At 44.6% G+C, this 25,542-nt stretch overlaps 1 protein-coding gene across 1 annotated transcript in view; it reads left to right on the forward strand.

Moving 5' to 3' along the window:
* The first annotated feature begins 906 nt into the window (after positions 1-906).
* The window catches only part of LOC101395645 (uncharacterized), a 33,805-nt gene continuing 9,169 nt past the window's right edge, over positions 907-25,542 (forward strand). Inside the window, exons 1-2 of the mRNA XM_014796863.2 lie at positions 907-1,021; positions 7,047-7,200. Of these exons, the coding sequence (XP_014652349.2) occupies positions 7,099-7,200 (102 nt within the window). The 5' untranslated portion in view covers positions 907-1,021; positions 7,047-7,098. The remainder of the gene's footprint in view (positions 1,022-7,046; positions 7,201-25,542) is intronic.

A 25,542-nucleotide genomic window follows, 5' to 3' on the forward strand; every position in this document is an offset into this window, starting at 1 on the left:
AGGTGGGAAGATAGAGCAGTGATCGGTTAGAGGTATAGGCATTTCTTTTTAGGTGATGGGAATGTTCTGAAACTGACTGTGGTGATAATTGCACAGTATCTGTGAATATACTGAAGACCAGTGAGTTGTAGACATTAAAGGGCTCCGTTGTACAGTATCTGTATTGTATCTTAAAGAAACTGTTCGACCAAGTGGATAAATGCATCAAGAGTTTTGCAATCCATTCTCTTAAGCGTATGAATACTTTCCAAGTACATCCCATATTTACATAACCTTTTCTTGTCTTGTGTTCTATCAGTCCAAATAGGAATTGAATTACCTTAGGGATATTACAGGCTTTTACATTTCCAAGTTCTCTCAGGATACATTCAAAAGAGGTTGTAAAATAAATTTCCCTCCAGGGTAAAAGGTACACCGGAGAATTGAATGAACGCATCTCATACCTGGTGGTTATACTGAGAAGAGTCCTCGCGCCCAGTTAGTGCTGTGGGGTCCAACTTCCCACCAGAGCTAAGGGCTTGGGAGGCCACAGGGTTTTTAAAAGTATAATATGAGTGCGGGTGGGGAAGCATTGGGTGGAAGACTCCACTCCGTCAACAGTCAGAGATCAAAGTGGACCCAGACTAATTATTGATATAGTGAGGTGACTTTTTAGTATCTGTGTTTGCAAAGAAGGGTCACTGTTCTCCAAGCGGCCTCGCAGCATCGCATTTCAACGGAAAATTCCGGGGAGAGGACAAGGTCCAGCTGCTGATCAGCTCAGACGCATAGTCTCCGACCCGCTGCTACTCAAGAGCGAGGGGGCGGGGCATTTCGAACTATCCAATCAGGATCGGCTCCGGGGCAGGTGGGTGGGGCGACGCTCCACAACCACTCCCGACTTCCTGAGCGCCTCACAGTCCTTCCGATGGCGGGTCGCCTGCCCGTAAAGGCCTCACGCTGCTCTGCCGCCGACTCTGTCGCGCTGTGACCTGTGTCGAATCGTAGAAAGGACGCCGGGGACCCAGGAAACTTCGCGATGGTGAGAGTTTGGGCCGGGAGTCCAGAGACGGGGAGGAGGCGCTGGTTGGAAGTGGCCGTGGCGGGACCGGCCTCCCCGCGGTCGCCTCCGAGTCTGCGGACCCGGGTCCGCGGGGGCGCCGCTCGGACCTCAGTCCCCTCCGGCCGCAGCGTGGGGGCCGGGCCGGCAGCCGGGACCCCGGGCGTCCTGTGGTCACTGCGCGCGGCGACTTCGCCCCGGAGCCTCTCTGGGCAGCTCTGCGCCCGCAGCCCCGCGTGTCCCCAGATGCTGCGGTGACCGCGGGGAGGGTCATCAGGGACAGTCGTGACTCGGTCTCCGGGGCTCCTGCGTGGGAGGAGCTGTGGTCTGTGGGGTCCCCAGTCCCTCCTTTCTCCCCAGAGGGGACTCGTTTCCTCCTGAGTTCTCTAAATGTTTGGGAAGCAGAATCTCACATCCACGACCCTGTACCCCCAGCTCTCCCTAGGACTGGCGATAAATCCCTAAATTTCCAGATCCCTCGTCGCATCACCAGATGCCAGCTTCCCATCTCTGATTCACAGCATCATTATCAACTACAAACACACCCAATATTTTAGTTTATCATTTTTCCATAGTCAATGGATGGCTCTTTTAAAAGGGTTTATTCTGGGGCCCGCCCGTGGCTTAGCGGGTAAGTGCGCGCGCTCCGCTGGTGGGGGCCGGGTTGGGATCCCTGGCGCGCGGATGCACCGCTTGTCCGTCCATGCTGAGGCCGCATCCCACATACAGCAACTAGAGGGATGTGCACCTATGACATACAACTATCTACTGGGTCTTTGGGGGAAAAAAATAAATAAATAAAATTATTAAAAAAAAAAGGGTTTATTCCTCGTTTGTAGATGTTTTACTTGAAAGTAGCGAATAACCACCTGGAACTACCTTGCATGAAATCCTTCTGCCTCCACCCAGGATGTGTCCTGCGCACAGACATTCAGTTGTAAGTTCTGTGGGTGGAGGTTCCTCTTGGGAAACTTTTCTGGGTGATCTGTCCTGTCGGCACTGCCCCTTCCTGGGTTTGTCACCTTGAAAAGACCATATTCCCATTAATTTAGTCTCAGTTTTTCTTTTTTTTTTTTTTTAAAGATTTTTTAAAGATTTTATTTATTTTATTTTTTCCCCCCAAAGCCCCAGCAGATAGTTGTATGTCATAGCTGCACATCCTTCTAGTTGCTGTATGTGGGACTGGGCCTCAGGATGGACGGAGAAGTGGTGCCTCGATGCACACCCGGGATCCAAACCCGGGCCGCCAGCATTGCAGCGTGCGCACTTAACCACCAAGCCACAGGGCCGGCCCTAGTCTCAGTTTTTCAATGAATAAAAATGTATTTAATCAATACAGCTTGAAAGGCAATAGAAAATATCTCCAAAGAGGGAAGAAAGAGGTGTTTCAGAAAAAATAAAATATTCCAGTTTTACATTACATGATTTAAAATTGGTTTTTCTTTTTTCCTCCTCTGAGCCTGATAGTAACATTCTGACATCTGTTCTGTTAATGGATGAGTTCTAATGGATTTCCAGGGCTTAGATTTGCAGATCTGAGGTGTTCAAGTATGATTAATAGTTTATAAAACAATTTTTTGTCATGGAAATAATACTTAACATCTTTTTTTCCTCCAGAATGCAATACATTCTTGTGAGGTTTCTTGTTTTTTTGTGTGTGTGTGTGAGTGAGGAGATCAGCCCTGTGCTAACATCTGCCAATCCTCCTCTGTTTTTGCTGCGGAAGACTGGCCCTGGGCTAACATCCGTGCCCATCTTCCTTCACTTTATATGGGACCCCACCCCAGCATGGCTTCCAAGCGGTGCGTCGGTGCGTGCCCGGGATCCGAACTGGTGAACCCCGGGCCGACGCAGCAGAGCACGCGCACTTAACCGCTTGCGCCACCGGGCCTGCCCCATGAGGTTTCTTGTTGAGCCTGCAAATTGCCATACAATCTTCTTCCCTCGTTTCCACAAAAAGACTGGTTTTACTGTTTTAGCTGGATTGTTCAAACACTGGGTTTGTCACATTTAAGGTATCAATGGTGGTCCAAAAAAACTCCAGTGAGGGCAGAGGCCTGAGGGCAGTGAATCTAAGCTAAGGCCCTTGGGCCTGCAAAGGGAAGGACTTGAAGGCCCAGTTGTTCTTCCTGGGGAGCCTCCCCCTGCAGGTGTCCTGCCTGCTCACATCCCCCATGGAAGGAGCCTGTATACTGAGAGGAGCTGCAGAGCCCTGGAAAGCTGGGGGTGCAGGTACCCATGGGGGTGGGGAGGTGATGCCCTTTCTGAGGTTGTAACTGTGGTTTCCATGGGCCTGTTTCTAGACATAAGTTGAAGTTTTGCATCCACAATGTAGATGCATTCAGAGTGTAACTTGTTTACATTGAGAAAGTCTGTGAAAGTCAGGAGTTCTGTGTCCTGGATTAGGGCCCATTAATTTGGGAGTTCACTTGGGTCAGAACCTTAAACTGACTCCAGCTGAGTTTTCCTCATTGTGGGAAGGGAAGCCTGAGAGAGGGAGCATTTGCATTATTCCCTGGGGAGAGGAGGGCGTGTGGAGCTCCCAGAGTTCACTCCTGTGGCTGCTCAGGTGCCCCACCCTCCCCCACCAGGGACTGACCCACTCCAGGGGTTCTGTCCCAACCAGGAGGGTCAGGAATATGGAAGCTTCTGAGTGTGGTTTTCCTTCTGTCCTGTGGGAAGCAGGCTGCTCATCTGTGCTGATTCCAATACTTGTGTTTTTTTCCTGTGGATTCCTGTATGGATTGTGCAGCCCTTTGGCTCTAGTTTCCCTTAGCACTTGGGCCGTGACACTGTAAGTTGATGGAGAGATAGGATGTGAGGGAAGCAAGAAAATTGTGGAAACAAATAGAATTTCTGTTTCATTTAGTCAAGAGAACCGCAAGATGTGAGATGAATGTATTGAAGTTCTCAGGTATATATTTCAGTTTTAGGTCAGTTTTCATATGTGCATGTCCCTAGAGAGCATAGAAATTTAAAAGGCTACAGCAATTGAATTCCGATTTTAATTGATGTGAGGGAAACTGCTGAAAGCTTATGTGAATCTTTGAAAATCCAATGCATTTAAGGAGTTAAACTCAAACCCTGATTGCATTATAATGTGCTACTTATTTTTGAAAATCCCCGCAGTGTGAGATACAGGGGAAGGACAAGCTAGGATGTCACAGGTCCTTTAAGTTAGAAAGAGATTTGAAAATTTTCATTTTGAATAGTTTATACTTTTGCAACCGATAGTGTTTAAAGGAATTAAATCTTAGAATAGTTTTCTATGTACAAAAGTTAAAGACTGTTAAATAGTAAAATAGAGTATAAATTTCTCTGTTTGAAATAAATCTGTAAGACAGCAAAGTCTACCTTACGATGCACTGCCAACATACCCTGGTCCCCTCCAGCACTGTTACTCAAGTAACACACAGATACACAGTTTGGATAATTTTTGAGCCCCTGTTAGTGATTCTTTATATAAATCAATCGAGAATGCATATTTTTCTTACCCACTTGGTCCTTGTAGTGAGCAGTCAGACTCCACATTTTTGGATGACGCTCACAGCTTAAGCCTCACCCCACCCTCTTCCCCTGTGCCCCCACCTGGACAAGCTGATGAGAAAGCCTGGGCATTCTCTCCTCTAGAGCAGGCAGGAGATTCCACCACACAAGCCCCTGCCTGTGTGCAGAACTCTTGCCCCGGCCCCACCCCCAAGCCCAGTGCACACCCAGGCCAGGCTCCATTCCTTGCTTTCTGAGCCCTTCCAGAGCTGCTTTCGAGGTCAGCCCTGCCCTCCCCCTCAGACCTCCATCATATGAGCCCTAAGCCTTTTCCTACCCTGTGTGTGTGTGCGCGCACATGCATGTGTGCACATGCACCACCTGGGATCGGTCTCAAAAAGGGAACCACCCCTCTGCAGTGACCAAAACAGTTGTGCCCTGAGCAGCATGTCCAGACATGACCCCCACCCGTGGGTCTGTCTTCTCCTGCTCTGACTTGCTCACCTGCTCTGCTGCCTGGTGGTGGCCTGCGCTGTGGGCTGCTGCTTGCTGGGGAGCCTGTGCTGTGAGCTGTGCTGCCCCGTGTTGCAGTGTTCACTCACCAAGCCTCAGTTCTAGGTTCAGCTGAGCAGAGTTGGCAACTTCAAGAATTTATAGGCATTTGGGAGCAGGACTATGTGATTCAGGCCTGTTTCAAGTAGTCCTGTTTCAATGTCTTTGCTGGGATTTATCTGTGTGTTAGAGTGAAGCTGTGACAGAGGCTGTGTTGGCCCCAACATAGCCCAGGGATGGGGTGGCACAGGGAGACTATACCCTTTGCAAGAGGAGGGCCCATCGGTGGTCATTCCTGAAACAGCTGTCATTTAAAAAGCGAAAGAACACAATGGAATACTACTCAGCCATAAGAAACGATGAAATTCAGCCATTTGTGACAACATGGATGGACATTGAGGGTATTATGCAAAGTGAAATAAGTCAGAGGGAGAAGGTCAAATACTGTATGATTTCCTTCATTAAGTAGTAGATAATAACAGCCATAAACAAACACATAGAGACAGAGATTGGATTGGTGGTTACCAGAGGGGAAGGGGGGAGGGAGGAGGGTGAAAGGGATAATTCGGCACATGTGTGTGGTGATGGGTTGTAATTAGTATTTGGGTGGTGAACATGATGTAATCTATGCAGAAATAGAAGTATAATGATGCACACCTCAAATTTATACAATGTTATAAACCAATGTTACTGCAATAAACATTAATAAATAAATAAATAAATAAATAAATAAATAAATAAATAAATAAATAAATAAAAAGAGAAAGAGAAGAGAGGGAGAAAGGCAGCCAGTAGGTGGCAGGTGGAGTCCACACTCCTAATACCAGAGGGCTCACCAGGACCCTGAAGTACCTCTACTGCTGCTGCCCCTGCCTCTACTGCCACAAAGATCCTGACTCTCAGGGTTATAGGGGACAACACTCAGGGCACCTTTGTGGCACTGCAAAGGGATTAGTTCAAACCTGACTTAAATCCAGGGACCTTAAACTTATTAAAGCACCCAGTTGTCATTGGGGAGGCTCCTAACACTGATGGCACTGTTTTGAGCCTCTTGGGAGGAAAAAATATATAAATACCAGGGTAGAGAGGACACTTCTTCCCCTGAAGTATATGCAGTGACAAAAAAAAAAAAAAAAAAAAAAACACACACAACAGGGAAGGACAAGAGGGAGGAAACTAAAGAAAAAATACTGAAAGGTCCACAGTTTGTCCCAATTGGAAATCCAAAATATACTAAGTATTTATGTAACAAACAGATGAAGGTACACTGCTTGGTGTTTGGGCCTCTACAACATAGGTTCTGAATTAATTTTGCTATCTGCTGTAATGCACTAATTCAGAAACCTTCAAGCAGTTAATCAACACTAGGTGTCAAATTACAGTTATTCCTGGGATCCCACTAAATTTAAGGAAGGTGCCCCTGATGACCTTATGGGTGTTAATGAATATAATACAGAGGACAAATAGGACAAATGTTTTTCCTTAACCAGCAGAACTATGGTCTTGCCTAAATTCTTCATGGTCATAACACCCGTTGTCCCAAAATACCCCATAGTGAGCTGGGAAGCTCTGAACCAATGATCAAGAATTAAAATTAAATGAAGTCTTTGCCACTTACAAATTGGTTTGACAAATTGGGACTCCAGGGACCTTACTCCACAAATCAAGTAGATAATATGGCCCAAGGTAAATTACCCAGGGCCTTGAAGGATTGACAACTCTATAGAAAACCTAGTTAGTGAAGGGTTGGTTATTCCCAGTGCTGCTTCTAACAGCCCAATTTGTCCTGTTATTAAACCTGGAAAGAACAAATGACACCTCAGAGTGGTTTACCTCAACTTGAGGCTATGGTTGCACCACACAGACCTCTCTACCCGGTCCCCAACAGTGTGGAGATTACTGACTGCAACCAGTCAGCAATTGATAAACATCCTGCTCTCACGGATTTGGCTAAGTCTGTTCTGTTCAGTGCCTATGTCAACAGCCTCCCAGCTGCACTTGGCCTTCACCTCTGAAGGGACATGATGCACCTTTACTGGCTTCTGGATCTTCAACAGCTGTGCCTTCCCACACAGTCATTGCAGCAGGATCTGAACTGCATCCTGGTTGCTCCAAGAACACAGGTATGAGGTTATATTAATGACATCTCCTCTGAGGACATTCAGGACTTACAAATATTGAAAAAAGGAGCTCAGAAAAAGTGGATGGGACATTGCCACACATATAATGTGAGGCCCTGGCAACTTGGTAAATTTCTGGAAGTTATTTGATAATATGAGACCCGCTCCTTCTCTGACGCCATGAAGAAATGGCTATTGTTCCCTTTGGCACCCAAAAAATCTACTAGGTTCTCTTGATGTTTGGGAGGCAATATATTCCTTGTTTATGAGTTTTACTTGAGCCCATTTGTGCTGTTACTTGCAAATTTGCCACCTTGAATGGGCACCCCCAGCACAAAAGGCTGGAGACTCTCTTCAAATTGTCATTCAACCAACACGTCTCTTAGTGCCCTCAGAGACTCCTTCACTATAGTGACCCTCTGTCATGCCTCCTGGGGGACCCATGATGGCCTAAGTTGTCCATAGGTTTCCGATGCAGAAACCTGCCCTAGGCCCACACTGTATGCCATTACAGCTGCAGTGACATTTGCTTGTGAGGCTATCCTGAAAGTAGATGGCCCTGAGCATGGGACTGCCTATCTAGCAGTCCATTTTGCCTTAGAATTGGAAACAGCACCCCAAGAGCTCAGCATGGCTACTGAGACCCCCTGGAGACATGATGGACCCAAACCTGGGCCCTCTGGGATATCCTACCTGCAGGAGGGAGTGGCCTTCCCTCCTCAGTCCCTTGCAAGATGTCATTGTGCTGAAGGAGGTCACCCCTTTCCCAGACTCCCAGGCTCCCTGGGGAGCTCTTTAGGACTCCCAGAGTGAAAAGCAATGGGAGTTCATAGACTTTAGGGATGACATCACCACATTTGTACACATGGAGCTCAGGCAGAGTTGCTGCTTTTCATGTCTTAATTGGGACATCTCTGATGAAGGACTGGACACAAGGGTCATCACACTGACCATACATCCAGCAGTCATCTTAGCACCGACCAACAATTGGCTCCAGCTGCAGACATTACAGACTGTGGGTGATTCCCTGAGAGTTGCCCCTTTGTGGAAAAGAACTCCAGGAATCTCTTGCCTCACAGTTACCTACAATAGAAACCAAAGTAGGGGCCGGCCTGGTGGTGTAGTGGTTAAGTTGGCACTCTCTGCTTCAGCAGCCTGGGGTCCGCGGGTTCAGATCCCGGGCACGGACCTACGCACCACTTATCAAGCCATGCTGTGGCAGCGTCCCACATAAAGTAGAGGAAGATGAGCACAAGATGTTAGCCCAGGGCCAATCTTCCTCAGCAAACAGAGGAAGATTGGCAACAGATGTTAGCTCAGGGCTAATCTTCCTCATCAAAAAAAAGAAATAAAAAAAAAAAACAAAGTAACACTCGTCCCTACACATATGAAGGCCACATACCAACCCTTGCTAGGACACTCTTTATCCATGTGGGAGTTCCAGACACTGCTGATAGTGATGAAGACACTCATTTCACTTCTCAGAGTACACGGTACTGGGCTCTTAACCAGGCATTCAGTGGAAGTTTCTTCTCTCTTCCAAGTCTCCGGGTGCAGGCCTCATAGAGCACCATTATGGCTTATTGAAGTAAGTTCAAATTAGTGGAATGAAAGATGGTCTGTTTATGTCATCAGTCATCAGGAGTGAATATTAATGTGTCTGTCTTTATCTTTTTTTTCCTAGTAGACTTGAGTTTTTTTTAGGAGCCGTGTTAGGTTTACAGAAGACTTGATCAGAAAGTACAGAGATTTCCCACATAACCCCTCTGCCTCCACTCAGTTTGCCCTATATTTTATTTCTTGTATTACTTTTACATTTGTTACATTTGATGAGCCAATTTGATGCCTGAAAGTTCTTAGTTTACATTAGTGTTGACTCTGTGTTATACAATCTCTGGGCTTTGGCTCATGTCAAATGACAGGTCTCCAACATTTCTGTATCATGTGGAATACTTGCACTGTTCTAAAAAATCTCCTGTGTTCCACCTAGTCATTCATCCCTCCTTCCCACCCCCAAATCCCTGGCAACCAATGACCTTTCAGTGTCTTATATTTGATCTTTTTCAGAATGTCACATGCTTGGAATCATACAGTGTGTAGCCTTGTCATATTGGCTTCTTTTTTTTTTTTTTTTTTTTGTGAGGGAGATCAGCCCTGAGCTAACATCCGTGCTAATCCTCCTCTTTTTGCTGAGGAAGACCGGCTCTCAGCTAACATCTATTGCCAATCCTCCTCGTTTTTTTTTCCCCAAAGCCCCAGTAGATAGTTGTATGTCATAGTTGCACATCCTTCTAGTTGCTGTATGTGGGACACGGCCTCAGCATGGCTGGAGAAGCGGTGCGTTGGTGTGCGCCCGGGATCCGAACCCGGGCCGCCAGTAGTGGAGCACGTGCACTTAACCGCTAAGCCACGGGGCCGGCCCAATATTGGCTTCTTTCACTTAGAAATATGACTTTAAATTTTCTCCATGTCTTTTTGGCTTCATAACCTCATTTCTCTTCATCACTGAAGAATACTTCATCCTATGGATGTACCAGTGATTGTTTATCCATTTGCCTATTGAAATTATCTTGGTTACATCTGAGTCTTAACTGTTGTGCATAAAGCTCCTATAAACATTCCTGTGCAGGGTTTTTTGTGAACATCAGTTTTCAACTCATTTGGGTAAATCTGAAGAAATGTGATTGCTGCATTGTGTGGTAAGAGTAGGCTTCCTTTTAAGAAACTGGCTTTCTTCCAAAGCAGGCATAGCTTTCTCCATTCCCACCAGCTGTGAGGGAGGGGTCCTGTTCTCCACCTTCCCCATGGTTTGATGTTCACAGTGTTTTCATTTCAGCCACTGTAACAAGTGTCTGCTGGTACCTCATTCTTCTTCTATTTGCAATTTTCTGTTGCCATATGATTTGGGGCATCTTTTCCTGTGCTTGTTTACCATCTGTGTGTCATTGAAGGAGTGTGTGTTCAGATCTTTTGCCCATTTTTAACTAGGTTGTCTGTCTTCTTTTTGTTGAGTTTTAAGAGTTCTTTGAATATTTTGGGTACCAGGCCTTTATCAGATAAGTGATTTTCAAAGAATATCTGTCAGTCTGTGGCTAGTGTTTTCATTCTCTTCACACTGTTTCACTGAGCAGAGGTTTTTCATTTTAAGGAAGTCAAACTTACTTTTTTCTATCCTGGATCTTGCTTTTGGTGTTGTATCTAAAAATTAATCACCAAACACAGGGTCACCTAGATTTTGTCCTATGTTATCTTCTATGAGTGTTGTGGTTTTACATTTTATACTAAGATCTGTGATTCATTTTCAGTTAATTTTTGGGAAAAGTGTAAAGCCTGTCTCTAGATTCTTTTTTTTGGCATGTGGATGGCCAGTTTTTCTGGCACTGTTTGTTGAAAAGATATGTTTTCCCACTGAATTACCTTTGATCCTTTGTTAAAGATGAGTTCACTGTATTTGTGTGGATCTATAGGAACAATTGACTTTTTTATATTAATATTTTATCTTTCATCCTTCCTCTACTGTCAGTTCAAGGTTTTCTTTGTTATTGGGGATTCTCTTAGATTTTCTCCATAGACAATCTTGTGCCACAAGGACAGTTTTATTTCCTGCTTCGCAATCTATGTGCCTTTTATTTCCTCTCTGTGTCTAACTGCATTAGCTAAGAATTCCAGTACAGAGTTGACTAGGAGTGGAGAGAGGCGACATCCGTGCCTTCCTTCTGAGGTTACCAGAAAGCATCTAGTCCTTTCCGTGTAGTCCACTAACATTAAAGAAGAGCCCAGTTGACATAGAGGTAGGTGTGGGCAGAGGGGAAGCGTTCTGTAGTCCAGTGCTTTGGTCTCAATCTTTTAGTGAGCCTGTGTCTCTGGACTTGACCTTCTGTGATATAAGAAGAAAGATATTTGGTCTTTGTCCTCAGTTCCTAGCAAAAACCTCTTGAAGCCCTTGGGATTACTTGAGTGATAAGGGTGATAGAGTGTCTTTTGTTTTAATGAGGCAACTCTTGGCCAGCTCCTAGATGGCTTCAGGATGGGGTTAGACACCAGAAATACCAAGCCTTGATTAGAGACTTGGAACTTACAGCCCCAGCTCCCAGCCTCTGTGGAGAGGAGAGGTGCTGGAGACTGAGGTAATCACTAGTGGCCAATGATTTAATAGATTTTGCTTGTGTAATGGAACCTCCATCAGAACCCTTAAAGACAGAATTCAGAGAGTTTCTGGGTTGGTGAGCACATCCAGGTGCTGGGAGGGTGGAGTGTCCAGAGAGGATGTGGAATCTCTGCAGCCCCCTCCACCTCCACTCCCCTCACCCATACCACCACCCTACTTTGCCCCATGCATCTCTCGCTTTTGTCTGTTCCTGAGTTGTATCCTTTATTATATACCAATAATAGTAATTAAAGTGCTTTGCTGAGTTCTCAGAATCATTTCAGTAAATTACCAAACGTAATGAGGTGTTGAGAGAATCTATGAATCTGTAGGTGGTAAGGAGAAATGTTGGTCTCCTGGGCACCCCGTTTGTGGTTGGCATCTAAAGAAGGGGCAGTTTGTGGATCTAAGCTCTTAACCTGTGGAGTCTGACGTGAACTCTGGGTAGTTACTGTTAGAATTGAATTGAACTGTTGGACAGCTCTTTGGTGATGTAGAGTTCGAGAAGTGGCATTGGAACAGACACCAAATATTTGGTGTCAGGAGGGGGAAAAATCCATATCATCCTTAAAAGTGCCCCAACTGTGAGAGCAGAAAAGTCTAGAGGAGACTTAAGTTGGCTATTCAGTGTCCCCTGGTCAGTTTGGCTTTGGGAAGATCCCAGTCAGTTATGCTCTTGTGAAATAGATTGTTTTTAGGACATGCCTTGCTAAGAAGAAAATATTTTGGTATTTTTAAAATTTTTTGAATTAAATACAAAAATAGTTTTTGTATCTCTTTCTAATCGTGGAGACAATGGTTTACCCTGTTACTCAGTTCTCTGATGGAAGAGTTTTTGATTTCAAATTTCTTGGCTTTTTCTTCTGAGGACCGGAATCTGGCTTTAAGCTCCTTACATGACAGACCAGAGACCAGAAATCTCTGACTCCTTTTTTTCCGCAGTTTTATTGAGAAAAAATTGACATACACAACTGTATAAATTTAAGATGTACAACACGATGGTTTGATTTACACATATTGTGAAATGATTCCCACAGTAGGTCAGTTAACATCCATCTTCTCATATAAATAGAATAAAAAGAAAAGAAGGAAGAAAAGAATAGGGAAAAGAATAGGGAAAACAATTTTCTCTTTGTGATGAGAACTCTTAGGATTTACTCTAACACCTCCCCTATGTATCATGCATCAGTGTTAGCTATAGTTGTCATGTTGTACATTACATCCCTAGTACTTATTTATCTTATAACTACAAGTTTCTATTTTCTGACCACCTTCCTCCAATTGCCCCTCTCCCCCACCTCTGGTAACCAAAAATCTGATCTCTTTTTCTATGAGTTTTTTTTTTTAAGATGCCACATATAAGTGAGATCATAAAGTATTTGTCTTTCTGTGTCTGACATATTTCACTTAACATAATGCCTTCAAGTTTCATCCATTTTTTTTGCAAATGGTAGGATTTTCGTGTTTTTTATGGCTGAATAATATTCCATTGTGTGTGTGTATATATAGACACACACATATACACACACACACATATATACATACACATATATAATATATATATATATATATACCACAACTGCTATATCCATTCATCCACTGATGGATGTATATCTTCTCTACTAAGGTAGGGACCTCAGTGAGTGAGGATGTCATCATCAATCATTGTTTTCCTACCATCTAATACATCCTAAACACTGTTGGAAGAACTGCTCGGGTGCGGATGTAAACAATGGGCAGCAACGCTGAAAGTCCTGCATTCTTGGGATTAACAGCAGTGGTTCCCATAAAGATAGAGGCATAGACAGAGTTCATCTTCGTTTAGCCATGGTTAAACCTTTTCTTGCATGTGCTGTTTGATCACTGTCCAGATACACGGGTGTCTGGAACTCGAGACTTCCGTTGCTTTGGGCCATGGGTATTGGTGGTATTTATGTTTCTGTTTAACATCAGTTGAAAGGATTTGAAATTGCCATTGATTCAGCGTATCATTTTACTGCTATTCAGACTGAGTGACACAATTTGTTCCCTATGAAACCTTTGAGTTTCTCCCAGTCTGAGGAAGGGTCCTGGTCATCTGCACAGTTGTCGCCCATCATGGGTTTTCCTATGAGTGGAGTGATGTCTGTGCAAGTTCAATGTAAAATTTCCTGGTTAACACACTGAAAAGAGCTGTGACTGTTTATTTATTTATTTATTTTTTGTGAGGGAGATGAGCCCTGAGCTAACATCCGTGCTAATCCTCCTCTTTATGCTGAGGAGGACCGGCTCTGAGCTAACATCTATTGCCAATCCTCCTCCTTTTTTTCCCCAAAGCCCCAGCAGATAGTTGTATGTCATGGTCGCACATCCTTCTAGTTGCTGTATGTGGGATGCGGCCTCAGCATGGCCGGAGAAGCGGTGCGTCGGTGAGCGCCCGGGATCTGAACTCCGGGCCGCCAGCAGCGGAGCACGCACACTCAACCGTTAAGCCACGGGGCCAGCCCTGCTGTGACTGTTTAGAGGGAAATGATCCAAGCAGTAACTGAGGAGGGCTGTAGACACACAGTGTCATTTTGAGTAATATCCTGTGTGGTGGCAAAGGAGGTAAATTTGACATCCTCAAACTGGGAAATTTTCTATGCCTTTTTATAAGAGGAGTAGCTGGGAGGTTTTTATTTCAATGAGGCACACAGCCCCCAAAGCCCATTTTTGCTGTTTTCGGGGATCACTTCCATATGTTTACATTTCCAGGAGACGTTATGGAAGGTGGGGTAAAACATGACAGCTTTTGTTTCACTAAACAACAACGGAAATCCAAACTTGTTCCCTTTTTTTTTTCAGTGCTAATTTATGTTTTCTTAGCAGTGTAGAGATTATGTGATTTTATAACTATTAGTATCTCATTTGATCCTCTGCTCACATCCTTCCTCCCATGATACAAATAAAACAAGTTATGCATGGGGGTCTTACGCAAATTCACATAGCTCATAACAGTGGAATCTCTTAGTTTTGAAAGTGTAATATGTGCCCCTCTCCTGGGCAATGTCAGAAATTTTAAACCCACAAGAACACTGCAAGGTTTGTATAAGTATGCACTTTTACAAATGTGGCATCAAAGTCTCCAAACAGGACTCATAAGGCAACATTGCGTTCCACTTATGTGACATTCTAGAAAAGGCAAAGGTATAGGAACCTAAAACAGATCAGTTCTTAAGGGTGGGAGGGTTCAGTACAAATGGGCACCAGGAGAGTGTTCCTTTGGGGTGATGAGTGTTCTCCATCCTGATGGTGGTATAACTATACATTTGTGAAAACTCACAACTACTCTTAAAATAGTATGTGTATATACCAAAAACAATTAATAGAAAACAACAAAAATGTCTTCATATTCGAGGGTATGTTAAACTCTCCTGAACTTTGATTGCTACGTGTACAACACTTCCTTCCACCACCTTGGGTTCCTTCTTAGGAAGAAGTGGAAGGACTGGAGAAGAAGGACATCAGCCACTATAGACTTTTCTTGGTACCCAGTCTGAAGTTAGAAAACTCTAGGGCTACATCTGCCCTCATGTCATTCACATAACTGGTGAGAAACTGCTAGGGATTCTGGCATCCATCATTGAGTTGACACTAAAATTCTTGGTTCATATCATGGGAATGCGGTGGTTTGAAAAATAAAGGTATATCTAACTCGTCTCCACAGTGGGATCTGCCTGGGTGCATCCTCATCTAATCGTGGGGCACCAACATCATGTCTTCCCAGAGCAGGTCTTGAGGCCATTTCCAGATCTTAGGTTTCCCATCTCAAGCCTACTCTGTGCCTCCTTGCTGGGAAACATGTTTAAATGCAACACCTGGCCCACTCTGGAAATTTTCTCTGTTACAATGCCAGGTGACTGTGAGGTGAGGTAATGGCAGAACCCAGAACCCATGTCATGAGACCCAGGTCCCTGGAGCACAGTACTCCCCACTGTCACATAAACATCACCTCTGCACCAACAAGCACAGTTTCACAGTAGTCTCAATACCACCAACAATGTCAAAAAGAGATGTCCTGCCTGTCCCAGCTCTGGGAGTCCCTCAGGTGTCTGGCTGTACCTAAATCCCTCTCCCTGAGATCTCAGGCACTTGCCACCCTGGGGTTTCAGTGGCTCATGTGCTGACCATGCCCAGCTCCCTCACCTCAGAACCCGCCTCCAGAGTGAGTTTGGAGCCCACCCACCAAGGCCAGTGCTTACTTTTTCTGGAACAGGGCTCATGCTGCAGAGTTCCAGCCTGTAGGGCTGTGGGGAATGCTGATCTCAGGCAGTCTCTCCGCAGTCACGGGGCCCCTCCCTTCACATGGCTCCCAGAATGCAACAGGCACCATGCCCAAGTAAGCGGCAGGAAATGGTGGGATTTCCGCCTTTCCTGAATTGCGCAGGCGCAGGAGGTCGTGTCCCCCAGTTTTGTCGCAGGCCACGCCCACCGTTTCTTGGAAGAGGCAGAAATGAGCCATGTCCCAACGTGCTCTTGCAACAACTTCCAGTGCTTTCCAGGGTCCCCAAGGTCATGTCTTTGTAGCTCAGAGACCTGGGGTCTGAGGTCCCGAGGCCTCCATTCCCCATCAGTGAACTTTTCAGGCGAGGCAGTGATCAAAGCCTCAGTGAGGATGGCCAGTGGGACCTGCGCGAGGTCTGCATGCAGGTGAGACCTCAGGGGGTGATGGATTCTAGACCATGGAGACCGCTGTGGAGGACACAGTGGCTGGGTGAGGACGCACGGACCTTTGTTGTCGCACTGAGCTTCCAATGGGAAATATGGTGAGGGGCGCATTTCTGGAAGTGATCGTGGCAGCGTGAGGGGCTGGAACATGATGCAGCCGTTGTGGGCCCTGGCTCTCCCCTCTTCAGGTCCTGAGCTGTGTGTCTCTGGGCCATTATATCTGAGGGTTTGTGACTTTGGGTGTCTGTGGGTGTGTGCACATGTATGTCCAGTGAGAAAGCCTGTGTGATTTTGTATGTTTGTCTGGGGCATTATGTGTATATGTCCTTAAAATGTGGAATGCTGTTTTTTTTTTTTTTAGAAAAGTAAAAGTTTATTAGCTTTTGCACAGGAGAGGCACAGGGGAGATGGTACAGAAAGGAAAGGGGCAGGTGCCGACTTGTTAGCGGGATTGTGGGGCTTTTATTAGGCAAAGGCTGGGGGGGAGTCCTTGTCATGGCATGCATAGGTGGGGTTGTGCTTGCGCCTTTGCTGTCATGTAGCATGCTACTACATGCGATGCCTGTGTCATTAGCATGCTAGCTCTCCACCCCTGGGTGTGGTTTTTACTGTGGTAATGGGGCTAGGGTCATCTTCAGACAACTCTTGGGCGCTAGGGCGCATGTGTAAGCCTGGGAAAGTTCCACGGCTGCGGAATGTGGATCTCCGTGGTCTCTATCTGACTCTCCTAGCTTGTGGATTGGTTAGGGGCCTTATCTTGTTAGGCCAGGGGCCTTGCGGATGACCCTGTCTCATCAGGCTGGTTCCTGTCTGTCTCATATCCCCCCCGAGAGATTTTATCCTCCTTAATCTTCATGGGGGAAGGTCTCTTCTTCTGAAGCTACTTCCTGCTGACAGGGGGCGTTGAGAAGGGGGCCCTATATCCAGGAGGAGTAAAAGTCTTTTTCAGCTTGTTGTAGGGTCCGGTAGGAATGAGAATGAGGAAAATATTCAGCAGGTGCTTGACAGGGGACAAAACAGGGTTCCAGATTGTCAGTCAAATGACTGATCCAGGGGCCAACCTGGAATCCCTCCAGGTGCCCCAAAACCAGAGGAGAGCTCTCAGGGGTGGAACATGGACTCTCTGAAACCAGCCAGAGGAGAGCTCCCAGGGGTGGAACATGGACTCTCCAAAACCAGCCAGAGGAGAGCTCCCCGGGGTGGAGCATGGCCTCTCCAAAACCAGCCAGAGGAGAGCTCCCCGGGGTGGAACATGGACTCTCCAAAACCAGCCAGAGGAGAGCTCTCAGGGGTGGAACATGGCCTCTCCAAAACCAGCCAGAGGAGAGCTCCCCGGGGTGGAGCATGGCCTCTCCAAAACCAGCCAGAGGAGAGCTCTCAGGGGTGGAGCATGGCCTCTCCAAAACCAGCCAGAGGAGAGCTCCCAGGGGTGGAGCATGGCCTCTCCAAAACCAGCCAGAGGAGAGCTCCCAGGGGTGGAGCATGGCCTCTCCAAAACCAGCCAGAGGAGAGCTCCCCGGGGTGGAGCATGGACTCTCTGAAACCAGTAAAACCAGATTGTCAGGCCAATGATTGACCCAGGGGCTCATGATGCCCCTGAGGCCAGAGGAGAGAAAATTCTCCTAAAGAGGGTGGAAGAGAGAGAGAGAGAGAAGGAAAAGAGGGAGACTTTAAGAAAGTTCGTCAGACTGGATGGTGTTTGCTCCCAGGCCTTGACCTGATTTGGCAAATGCTGGAGTCGGAAACAAAGGTTTGGCTGCAGCTGTTTATGTCCACATTCGGGCAGCCAGGCTGGTCCGGCACCAGGCCCGTCTAATCTTCAACTGAGGCTCAAGAAAGTCGCATCCCTTCATGGTCGCGAAAATGTTACCAGTACATTGGGTCCCTGTTGTCCCCCAGGATAGAAATCAAGAGAGACAACAAGCTGGAGTAGAAAAGTAAAAGTTTATTAGCTTGTGCGCAGGAGAGGCACAAGGGAGCCGGTGTGGAAAGGAAAGGGGCAGGTGACCGGCTCCTGGAATGCTTTTTTTTTTTAAAGATTTTATTTATTTATTTTTTCCCTCCAAAGCCCCAGTAGATAGTGGTATGTCATAGCTGCACATCCTTCTAGTTGCCGTATGTGGGACGCAGCCTCAGCATGGCCGGGGAAGCGGTGCGTCTGTGCACGCCCGAGATCCGAACCCGGGCCGCCAGCAGCGGAGCCCGCGCACTTAACCGCTAAGCCACGGGGCCGGCCTTCCTGGAATGCTTTTACTTCATTTGGTGACTAATTGCCCTGGTAGCACCTCCCTCACCGTGTTGAATTGAACGATGTGAGCAGACAAATCCTTGTCTTCTTTTTTATTGTATTACTCATGTGTTTTAATTTCTATTTCTTAAGATTTTTTAACATCTTGGAGGGCCTCTCAGACATAGGGAGACACTGCCTCTCCCAGGGGTCCTAATTCCACGTTGGCAGTGGACAGCTTGTCTGCAGCATGCCTTGCATGCCACCTGATCCAGCGTCCTGTCGCTACAAACCTCCTTATCCACCTCTCACACACCAAGACAATATCTCCCCTGCCCTAAACCAACCCAGAGCCAGGTACTCCCTGACTAAGGACAATGCCCATGCCCCAAACACTGCTGGAATTGTTCAAAGTAGCCAGTCCAAAGGTGCTTATACTCTGCATTGACTTACATTTCCTATGGGACCCCAAATAAAGGCTGTGGCCTAGGTGTTTGTCCCACTCCTGATTCTGCCTCCTGAGCAAACCTGATGCAGCCCCTGTGACCCTGCCTGGCATGGCGTGCCCCCTTATCTTGGGAAATGTAAGTAGCAAAAATCTTTCAATGTCATTGGCCTGTTTGTGTTGTCACAAAGTCATCTCCATAAATTACAATCTCAAGGGTACAAATTGGACACTGATCCTAAGAAGAAAGTGTTCAGTTATGATGGTGGCGCCACCATGGGAGGACTGAGTGAGGTCTGTGGGAATATGAGTCCACAGCAGAGGTGACGTTTACCAAGGAGCCTGCAGCAGAGGACATGGGTGCTGAGTGAGGAGATTGTCACCTTTGTCCCCTCACTGAGCTCACAGTAGAAAAGCAAAGTGACAAAGGGACAATTCATGATGAGTGAGTTTCTAGATGCATTTGTAGCAGTGAGAGGGGCTGGAACATCATGATTCCAGCCTTTTTGGGCCCTGACTCTGCCATCCAGTCTCCCATTTTGTGTTTTTTGTAGAGATGTGCTTTTTGTCCTGTGTGTTGTCAGGAAGGGTGAAATCCCCTCCCCATCTGGAGGAACTGAGACACCCTCTTTGGGGGTTGGCTTGGGAGCCAGGAGACACCCCTCTACCAGGTGGGATGGGAGTGAGAACAATGCACTGTGTGAAGGTCTGGGCCTATAATGAGGTTTGTGTGAAGCTTCCATGTGAGTGTGTGTCTGTCTCTCTCTATGAGCCCTGATGTGCAAGAAGGATTGATGTGACAGCCCTTCTGGTAGGTGGTTTGGTGAACAAAGCAGAGCAATATCCCTGTTTGCTTTAAAGCTGAGAGAGGAAAGAAGATACATAAGTATCTAATGGTGATTGGCCCTAAAGAGTAAAGAAAAATGGGGCCTGGGCTCTGTGTGTCTATGGGAACATGTGTGTGTCTCTGAGCCATTTCTGAGGGTTTGTGTGTCTGTGTCTGGGTGTGTCCTCCTATATGTGCCATGACAAGGTCTGTGTGATTTTGTATGTCTGTCTGTGGAGCTGTGTGTGTATGTCCTTTGAAATCTGGAATGGTTGTTTTTTCCATGTTCTTGCCTGATTGCCCTGGTAGCACCTTTTCTACCACGTTGGGTAGAACTGGTGAGAGCAGACATCTTTGTCTTCTCTCTGATCTTAGAGAGAAAGCCTTTAGTTGTTCACCATCAAGAATGATGGCAGCGGGCCGGCCCCGTGGCTTAGCGGTTAAGTGCGCGCGCTCCGCTACTGGCGGCCCAGGGTTCAGATCCCGGGCACGCACTGACGCACCGCTTCTCCAGCCATACTGAGGCCGCATCCCACATACAGCAACTAGAAGGATGTGCGACCATGACATACAACTATCTACTGGGGCTTTGGGGAAAAAAAAAAGGAGGAGGATTGGCAATAGATGTTAGCTCAGAGCCGTTCTTCCTCAGCAAAAAGAGGAGGATTAGCACGGATGTTATCTCCGGGCTGATCTTCCTCACAAAAAAAAAAAAAAAGAATGATGGCAGCTGTGGGTTTTTCATTGATGCTTTATTTTAGGTTGAGGTAGTTTACTGAGGGAGTTTATCCTAGTTTATTGAGTGTTTTCCTTGTGAAGGGGTGTGGTACATGGTCTAATGCTTGTTTGTATCTATTGAGATGATCCTGTAGTTTTTGATGATTATTCTATTAATGATTTCTTATGTTAATTCATTTTCAGATGTAAAATCATCATTTCTTTTCTGGGTTAAATCCCATGTGGTCATGGTGTTTAGGTTATTTTATATATTGCTGGATTCAGTGTACCAGTATTTTGTGTAGGCTTTTTTCATGTGTATTAAAAAGAGGTATTTATGTACTGTATTATAATTTAGTATATAGTATAAAATTATCTATTGCTGCATATAGTGTGTTTCTTTGTGTGTATATATAGACAGAATTTAGAATATAGTATATATATGTGTATATATATATAAAGTATATTTGGGATGTATGTAGTATAGATAATGTATAGTATAGTATTATATATAATTAGTACATATTATATATAAGAAGAATATATTATATATAATTAACCTATGTACAATTAGTTTTGTAGTGTATAGTATAGTGTTATACTTCTACAGATAGTATTACAGTCTTATCAGTCTACAGCATAGTGGGTATCATACCATGTCTGTCCACAGAATTATTCAAATAAGCTGTTCTCATCCTCCCATGGGAACATAGGGGCGCTTCACTGTCTTGATACTCCAAAGCCTGCCTCTCACACCCCCTGTTTGCTTTCTCTGCTTCTGAGTTCAACTGAGGTGTCAGTATGTGTTTCAGAAATTGTAACTAATTTATCAGCCTGAGGGTAGAAGTGAGGCTCTGCAGTTTGATTTTTAGTGCGTGCAGAGACATGTGTGAGCTTCTTATGTATTTGCATAATTATGAGCAAGGTTATCATGGAGTGCTTTCCTCCAAAAGGGTGACCTTGGATAAGGAGTTAATATTGTTCTTGTTGCCAGGCAGCCAAACCATTGGCAACGAGCTGAAAGTCTGTAAAAATGTGAAGATGAGGTCCACCGTTGGCCAGGGCATCCTCTAGCATGATGGCCCTGGAGTTTGACATCCTGCTGACTATTGGTTCCCGTATTTGACCAGGGATGGCCTGGGGAGGGACAGCAGCAGCAGCTCTCCAGTGTTCCCCGTCACACGTGCTGGTGGCACACCACCATTGATATGAAAATAGATGCAAGATTTATTTAAACATGAACAGGAAAGTAAAGCCTATTTTACGATGTAAACCATGTGGCCTTTGCCTATGAAAGGGAAGAAAGAAAAATATGTACTTTAAATTGCTTCTTTTTACATAAATGCTGAAAAGACTTCCAAGAAATGAATTACATTATTATCTACCTGAGCATGGGGAATCTAGAAGCCAATGCTAGAATTCATGCTAGGAGCAGCCTTCAGGCACACTTTTAAATCTCAGGCCGAGTTTTTGAAACTTGATATTCACAATAAACAATTCATGATAAAAAAATTTGTATTAGCCATATTTTACTCTTAAAAGTTTAAAAATACAAAAATTCAACCAAGTAAGTTTTAAAGAACTCATTGGCTTTGTTGAACAATTCCGCAACTGGGCAGCATCCCATCTAGCAATTGGAGAGGAGCTCCAAAGGGCTACAGAAAGGGAAAGGTTTTATAGGCGGGACAAGGAAGTCATAAATGGAAGAAAGGATTACTTGAGGCAAGGTGACCTCCCTCTGGGGACAAAAGGGTCTTATTAGGTGGATTATCTTATCTTCCTTTGGGGGATAGAGAGGGCCTATGTGGCAGATTACTATATTGGTCCTGACCAGAAAATCCCAGAATGACTAGTTAAGACTATATTCTTGGGGAAGGTTGAAACTGCAGTCAGGTTAAGTATTAAGCCCTGGTTTGGTGATGTGGGCCTAGCAAAAGTGACTCCATTTTAGGCGTGTGGTTTTCTTTTTAACAATAGTTTATAATCAAATGACCAACGTATTTTTAATGGGAAGCCACATCTGTATGTATTAATCCTCTACACAGTTTTTTGAAGTGTGCAATACACTTTTACAACCATAAAAAATTAATTTTCTGTGGCTGGCCCAGTGGCATAGTGGTTAAGTTCGGCGCACTCTGCTTCGGCAGCCAAGGGTTCGTGGGTTCGGATCCTGGGCGTGGACCTACATCACTTGTCAAGCCATGCTATGGTCGCAGCCCACATACAGAATAGAGGAGGATTGGCAACAGGTGTTAGCTTTTGCCAATCTTTCTCCAAAAAAAAAATAATAATAATAAAATTTAATCTTCTCAGTTCTGTTTCTCTATAAAATGACAAGTGATATTAAGCCTGTAGTGCCATTGTATGTCAATCTGGAGAGGGTTTCTGATGTGGACAGTGTATTAAATGCACTGGGGTCATATAATAATATGAGGAGCTCCACTGACCCACTCCCCAATGAAACTGGTGGATATTATTTTAAAACAACCATTTGAAGCCTCTAGAAATTGTCCTAAAGGCAAACAGCAAATGAGGAACATCTATTGAAGAAAATCAGTAGAAATTCTGTGAGAAAAGGGAGAGTGTGTGGGATTTGAACCATGGCCACTCCTTCCCTGCTCTCAGCTCAGGAAGTGAACACTCCTCTCCAGAGTGCTGCACCCTGAACCAGAAGACAAGTTTCTCTCTCCCTAAGCTTCCAGAATTGAGGGGGATGAGCAGGACCCCAGCATTACCCATCCTGCCCTCAGGTCCCTATTGCTGAATTTTTCAAGTCCCTCATTAGTTCATATGAAAAGCGGGGACACCCTTCTTGCACTGAACCCCTTCTCACGATACAGAGGCTCTGCTGTGGTCACACTTTGCTGAGAATACAGGGCACTGATCACTCTTTCCTCAGCTCATGAGGTGGCTGTAACATGAGACAATCAAGAGGACCTCTGGCTGCTGTCTCTCCACTGCACTGATCACTCAGCCCCTAAAATTGGGATTGTCTCCCAGAGACAGGCTTCCTACTGTCCCCACCCCAGCTCCAGAGTTTTGGCACAGAGATTTTACCTAATGACAGGGGATAAGCCAACCATAAAACAAAGCTCTTAATTCCTTCACAAAGGAATTAACTTTGCCAGCAAAAGATCATGCAAAGTTAAGTCAAAGGGCACTCTCAAGAAAGTAGAGAATGAAGAGAAAGGCAATGAGTAGATTTGTGTATTTAATGAAGAAGCTTAGGCTGTAGGCTGACTAGTTTTCTGGAAAGAACCAGGGAATTAGACGACTGGGAGGATGCTTCCAAGGATCAGAAAAAATATCAAACAGTGACTTCAGAAAGTATTTCTTCTATAGGAGCCAGAACTTCACTGGAGTATTTGGTAGAGCAAGTTATGCCCCCAGGACATTGACGAAAGCCAGCAATTAATCTAGTTTAACCACTGAGTGTGTCTGTGAAACAGGAAGAGAGCCCTACCAACACCATTGTCTCATGATGGCAGACATACCTAAAGCCATCCCAATTCTAGGAGCTATATCAGAGGTTTCACTCTGTGTGGAGGACATAGACTTAACTAAAATAATCCACCCAGTCACTGCACAAAAATATAAGCTAATAACAATAAAAAGTCCCAGAAGGAAGGGGACCAGTACTCACAGTTGCTACAATATATTATCTAAAATGTCTGGTTTGCATCAAAAATATGAGATATGCAAAGATATAGGAATGTAGGAACCATACACTGGGGAAAAAACAGCAATTGAAAAAATTACCCAGCTCTTACAGGAAAACCCAGTAAAATTAACAGGTGACATCTCAGCAGGGGAAAGGAAGGTTAGAAGGCAGAGGGATAACATATTCCAAGTGCACAAGGAAAAAACCTGTCAACCAAGAATCCTATATTCACCGAAACTACCTTGTGAAATAGAAAGATGAAATAGTCTTTCCAAGATAATCAAAAACTGAGAAAATATATTAATAGCCAACTGCCTTATGAGATTACTGAAGGAGTTCTTCAGTTTGAAAGCAAGTGACCCAGGATGGTAATTGATATCAACATAAAGAAGCAAAACCACTAATGTAAGCAATTATGTAAATATGAAAGACAGAATAAATACCTATTTTCTCCTTTCTTCTCTCAGCTGATATAAAATACTAGGTATTTAATGTGCTGTTGTGCTTATTAAGTATAGAAATGTAATGTATGTGTAACTTGTTTCATTAAAAGCACAAAGGTCATGGGTTGGAGCAAACTGTGTTGGGCTAAGGAAGTGACTACAGATGGAAAAGAAATAAGTGAAACAAGATATTATTGAGTTATGTCATTAATAGATAAAATCTGCATAATAGTGATGCCACAAAAATGCCAAAAGGGGATAGTTATATATGGTTAAAGATTCCATATATCACTGGAATTAAGCTAGTATAAATCTGAAGTTCATTCTTACATATTAAGATATATATACTAAATAGTGGAGCAACTCCTAAAAAAATAACTCCAAAAGTATAGTGAAGTCATTTAAAAATTAAAATGCTAAATGCATTCACTTAATGCAATAGAAAGCCATAAAGGAGGAGAGAAGAAACCAAAAAGAACATGAGAATTGTAGAAAACAAAAGGTAAAATGGCAGGTGTAATTGCAACTATGTCAGTAATACTAAATCTGCATGGATTACATAATCCAAACAAGAGGAAGAGATTGTCACCTCAGATTAAAAAAGTAAATAAAACCATCATCTAAATATATGCTATGTACAGGAAACACACTTTAGATTCAAAGATACAGATTGAAAGTAAAAGCATGGGAAAATATACATCTGGAAATAGCACCCACAACAAAGCTGGAGAGATGATCAAATATCTAGCAAAATAGACTTTAAGACAAAAAATATCACTAGAGATAATGAGGAACATTATATCATACCTAAAGGGTCAAAGTTTATGTCCTGCATCTAAAACAGTACAGAGAATAAATTTATAAGCATTAACGCCTGTACTAACAAAGAATAGTGATCTCAAATCAATAACCTAAAAGATGAGGTGCCATACCCAATGCAAAGAGAAAAGGAGATAAAAATTAGAGCAGAGATTAATGAATGAGGAGGAGAAAAACCACAGAGAAAATCAATAAAACCAAAAGTAGGTTTAATGGAAAGACAAATATGACAATTCTTTAGCTAGACTGATTTAGAGAAAAAGGGAGAAGATTCAAATTCATACAATTAGAAAGAAAGAAGGATATTACTACTGACGTTACAGAGATAAAAAGGATTATAGAAGATTTCAGGGCCGGCCCCGTGGCTTAGCGGT

Source organism: Ceratotherium simum, chromosome 39 (genome assembly GCF_057802395.1).
Source record: "Ceratotherium simum simum isolate JZ-2026a chromosome 39, ASM5780239v1, whole genome shotgun sequence".
NCBI classification, from domain to species: Eukaryota; Metazoa; Chordata; class Mammalia; order Perissodactyla; family Rhinocerotidae; genus Ceratotherium; species Ceratotherium simum.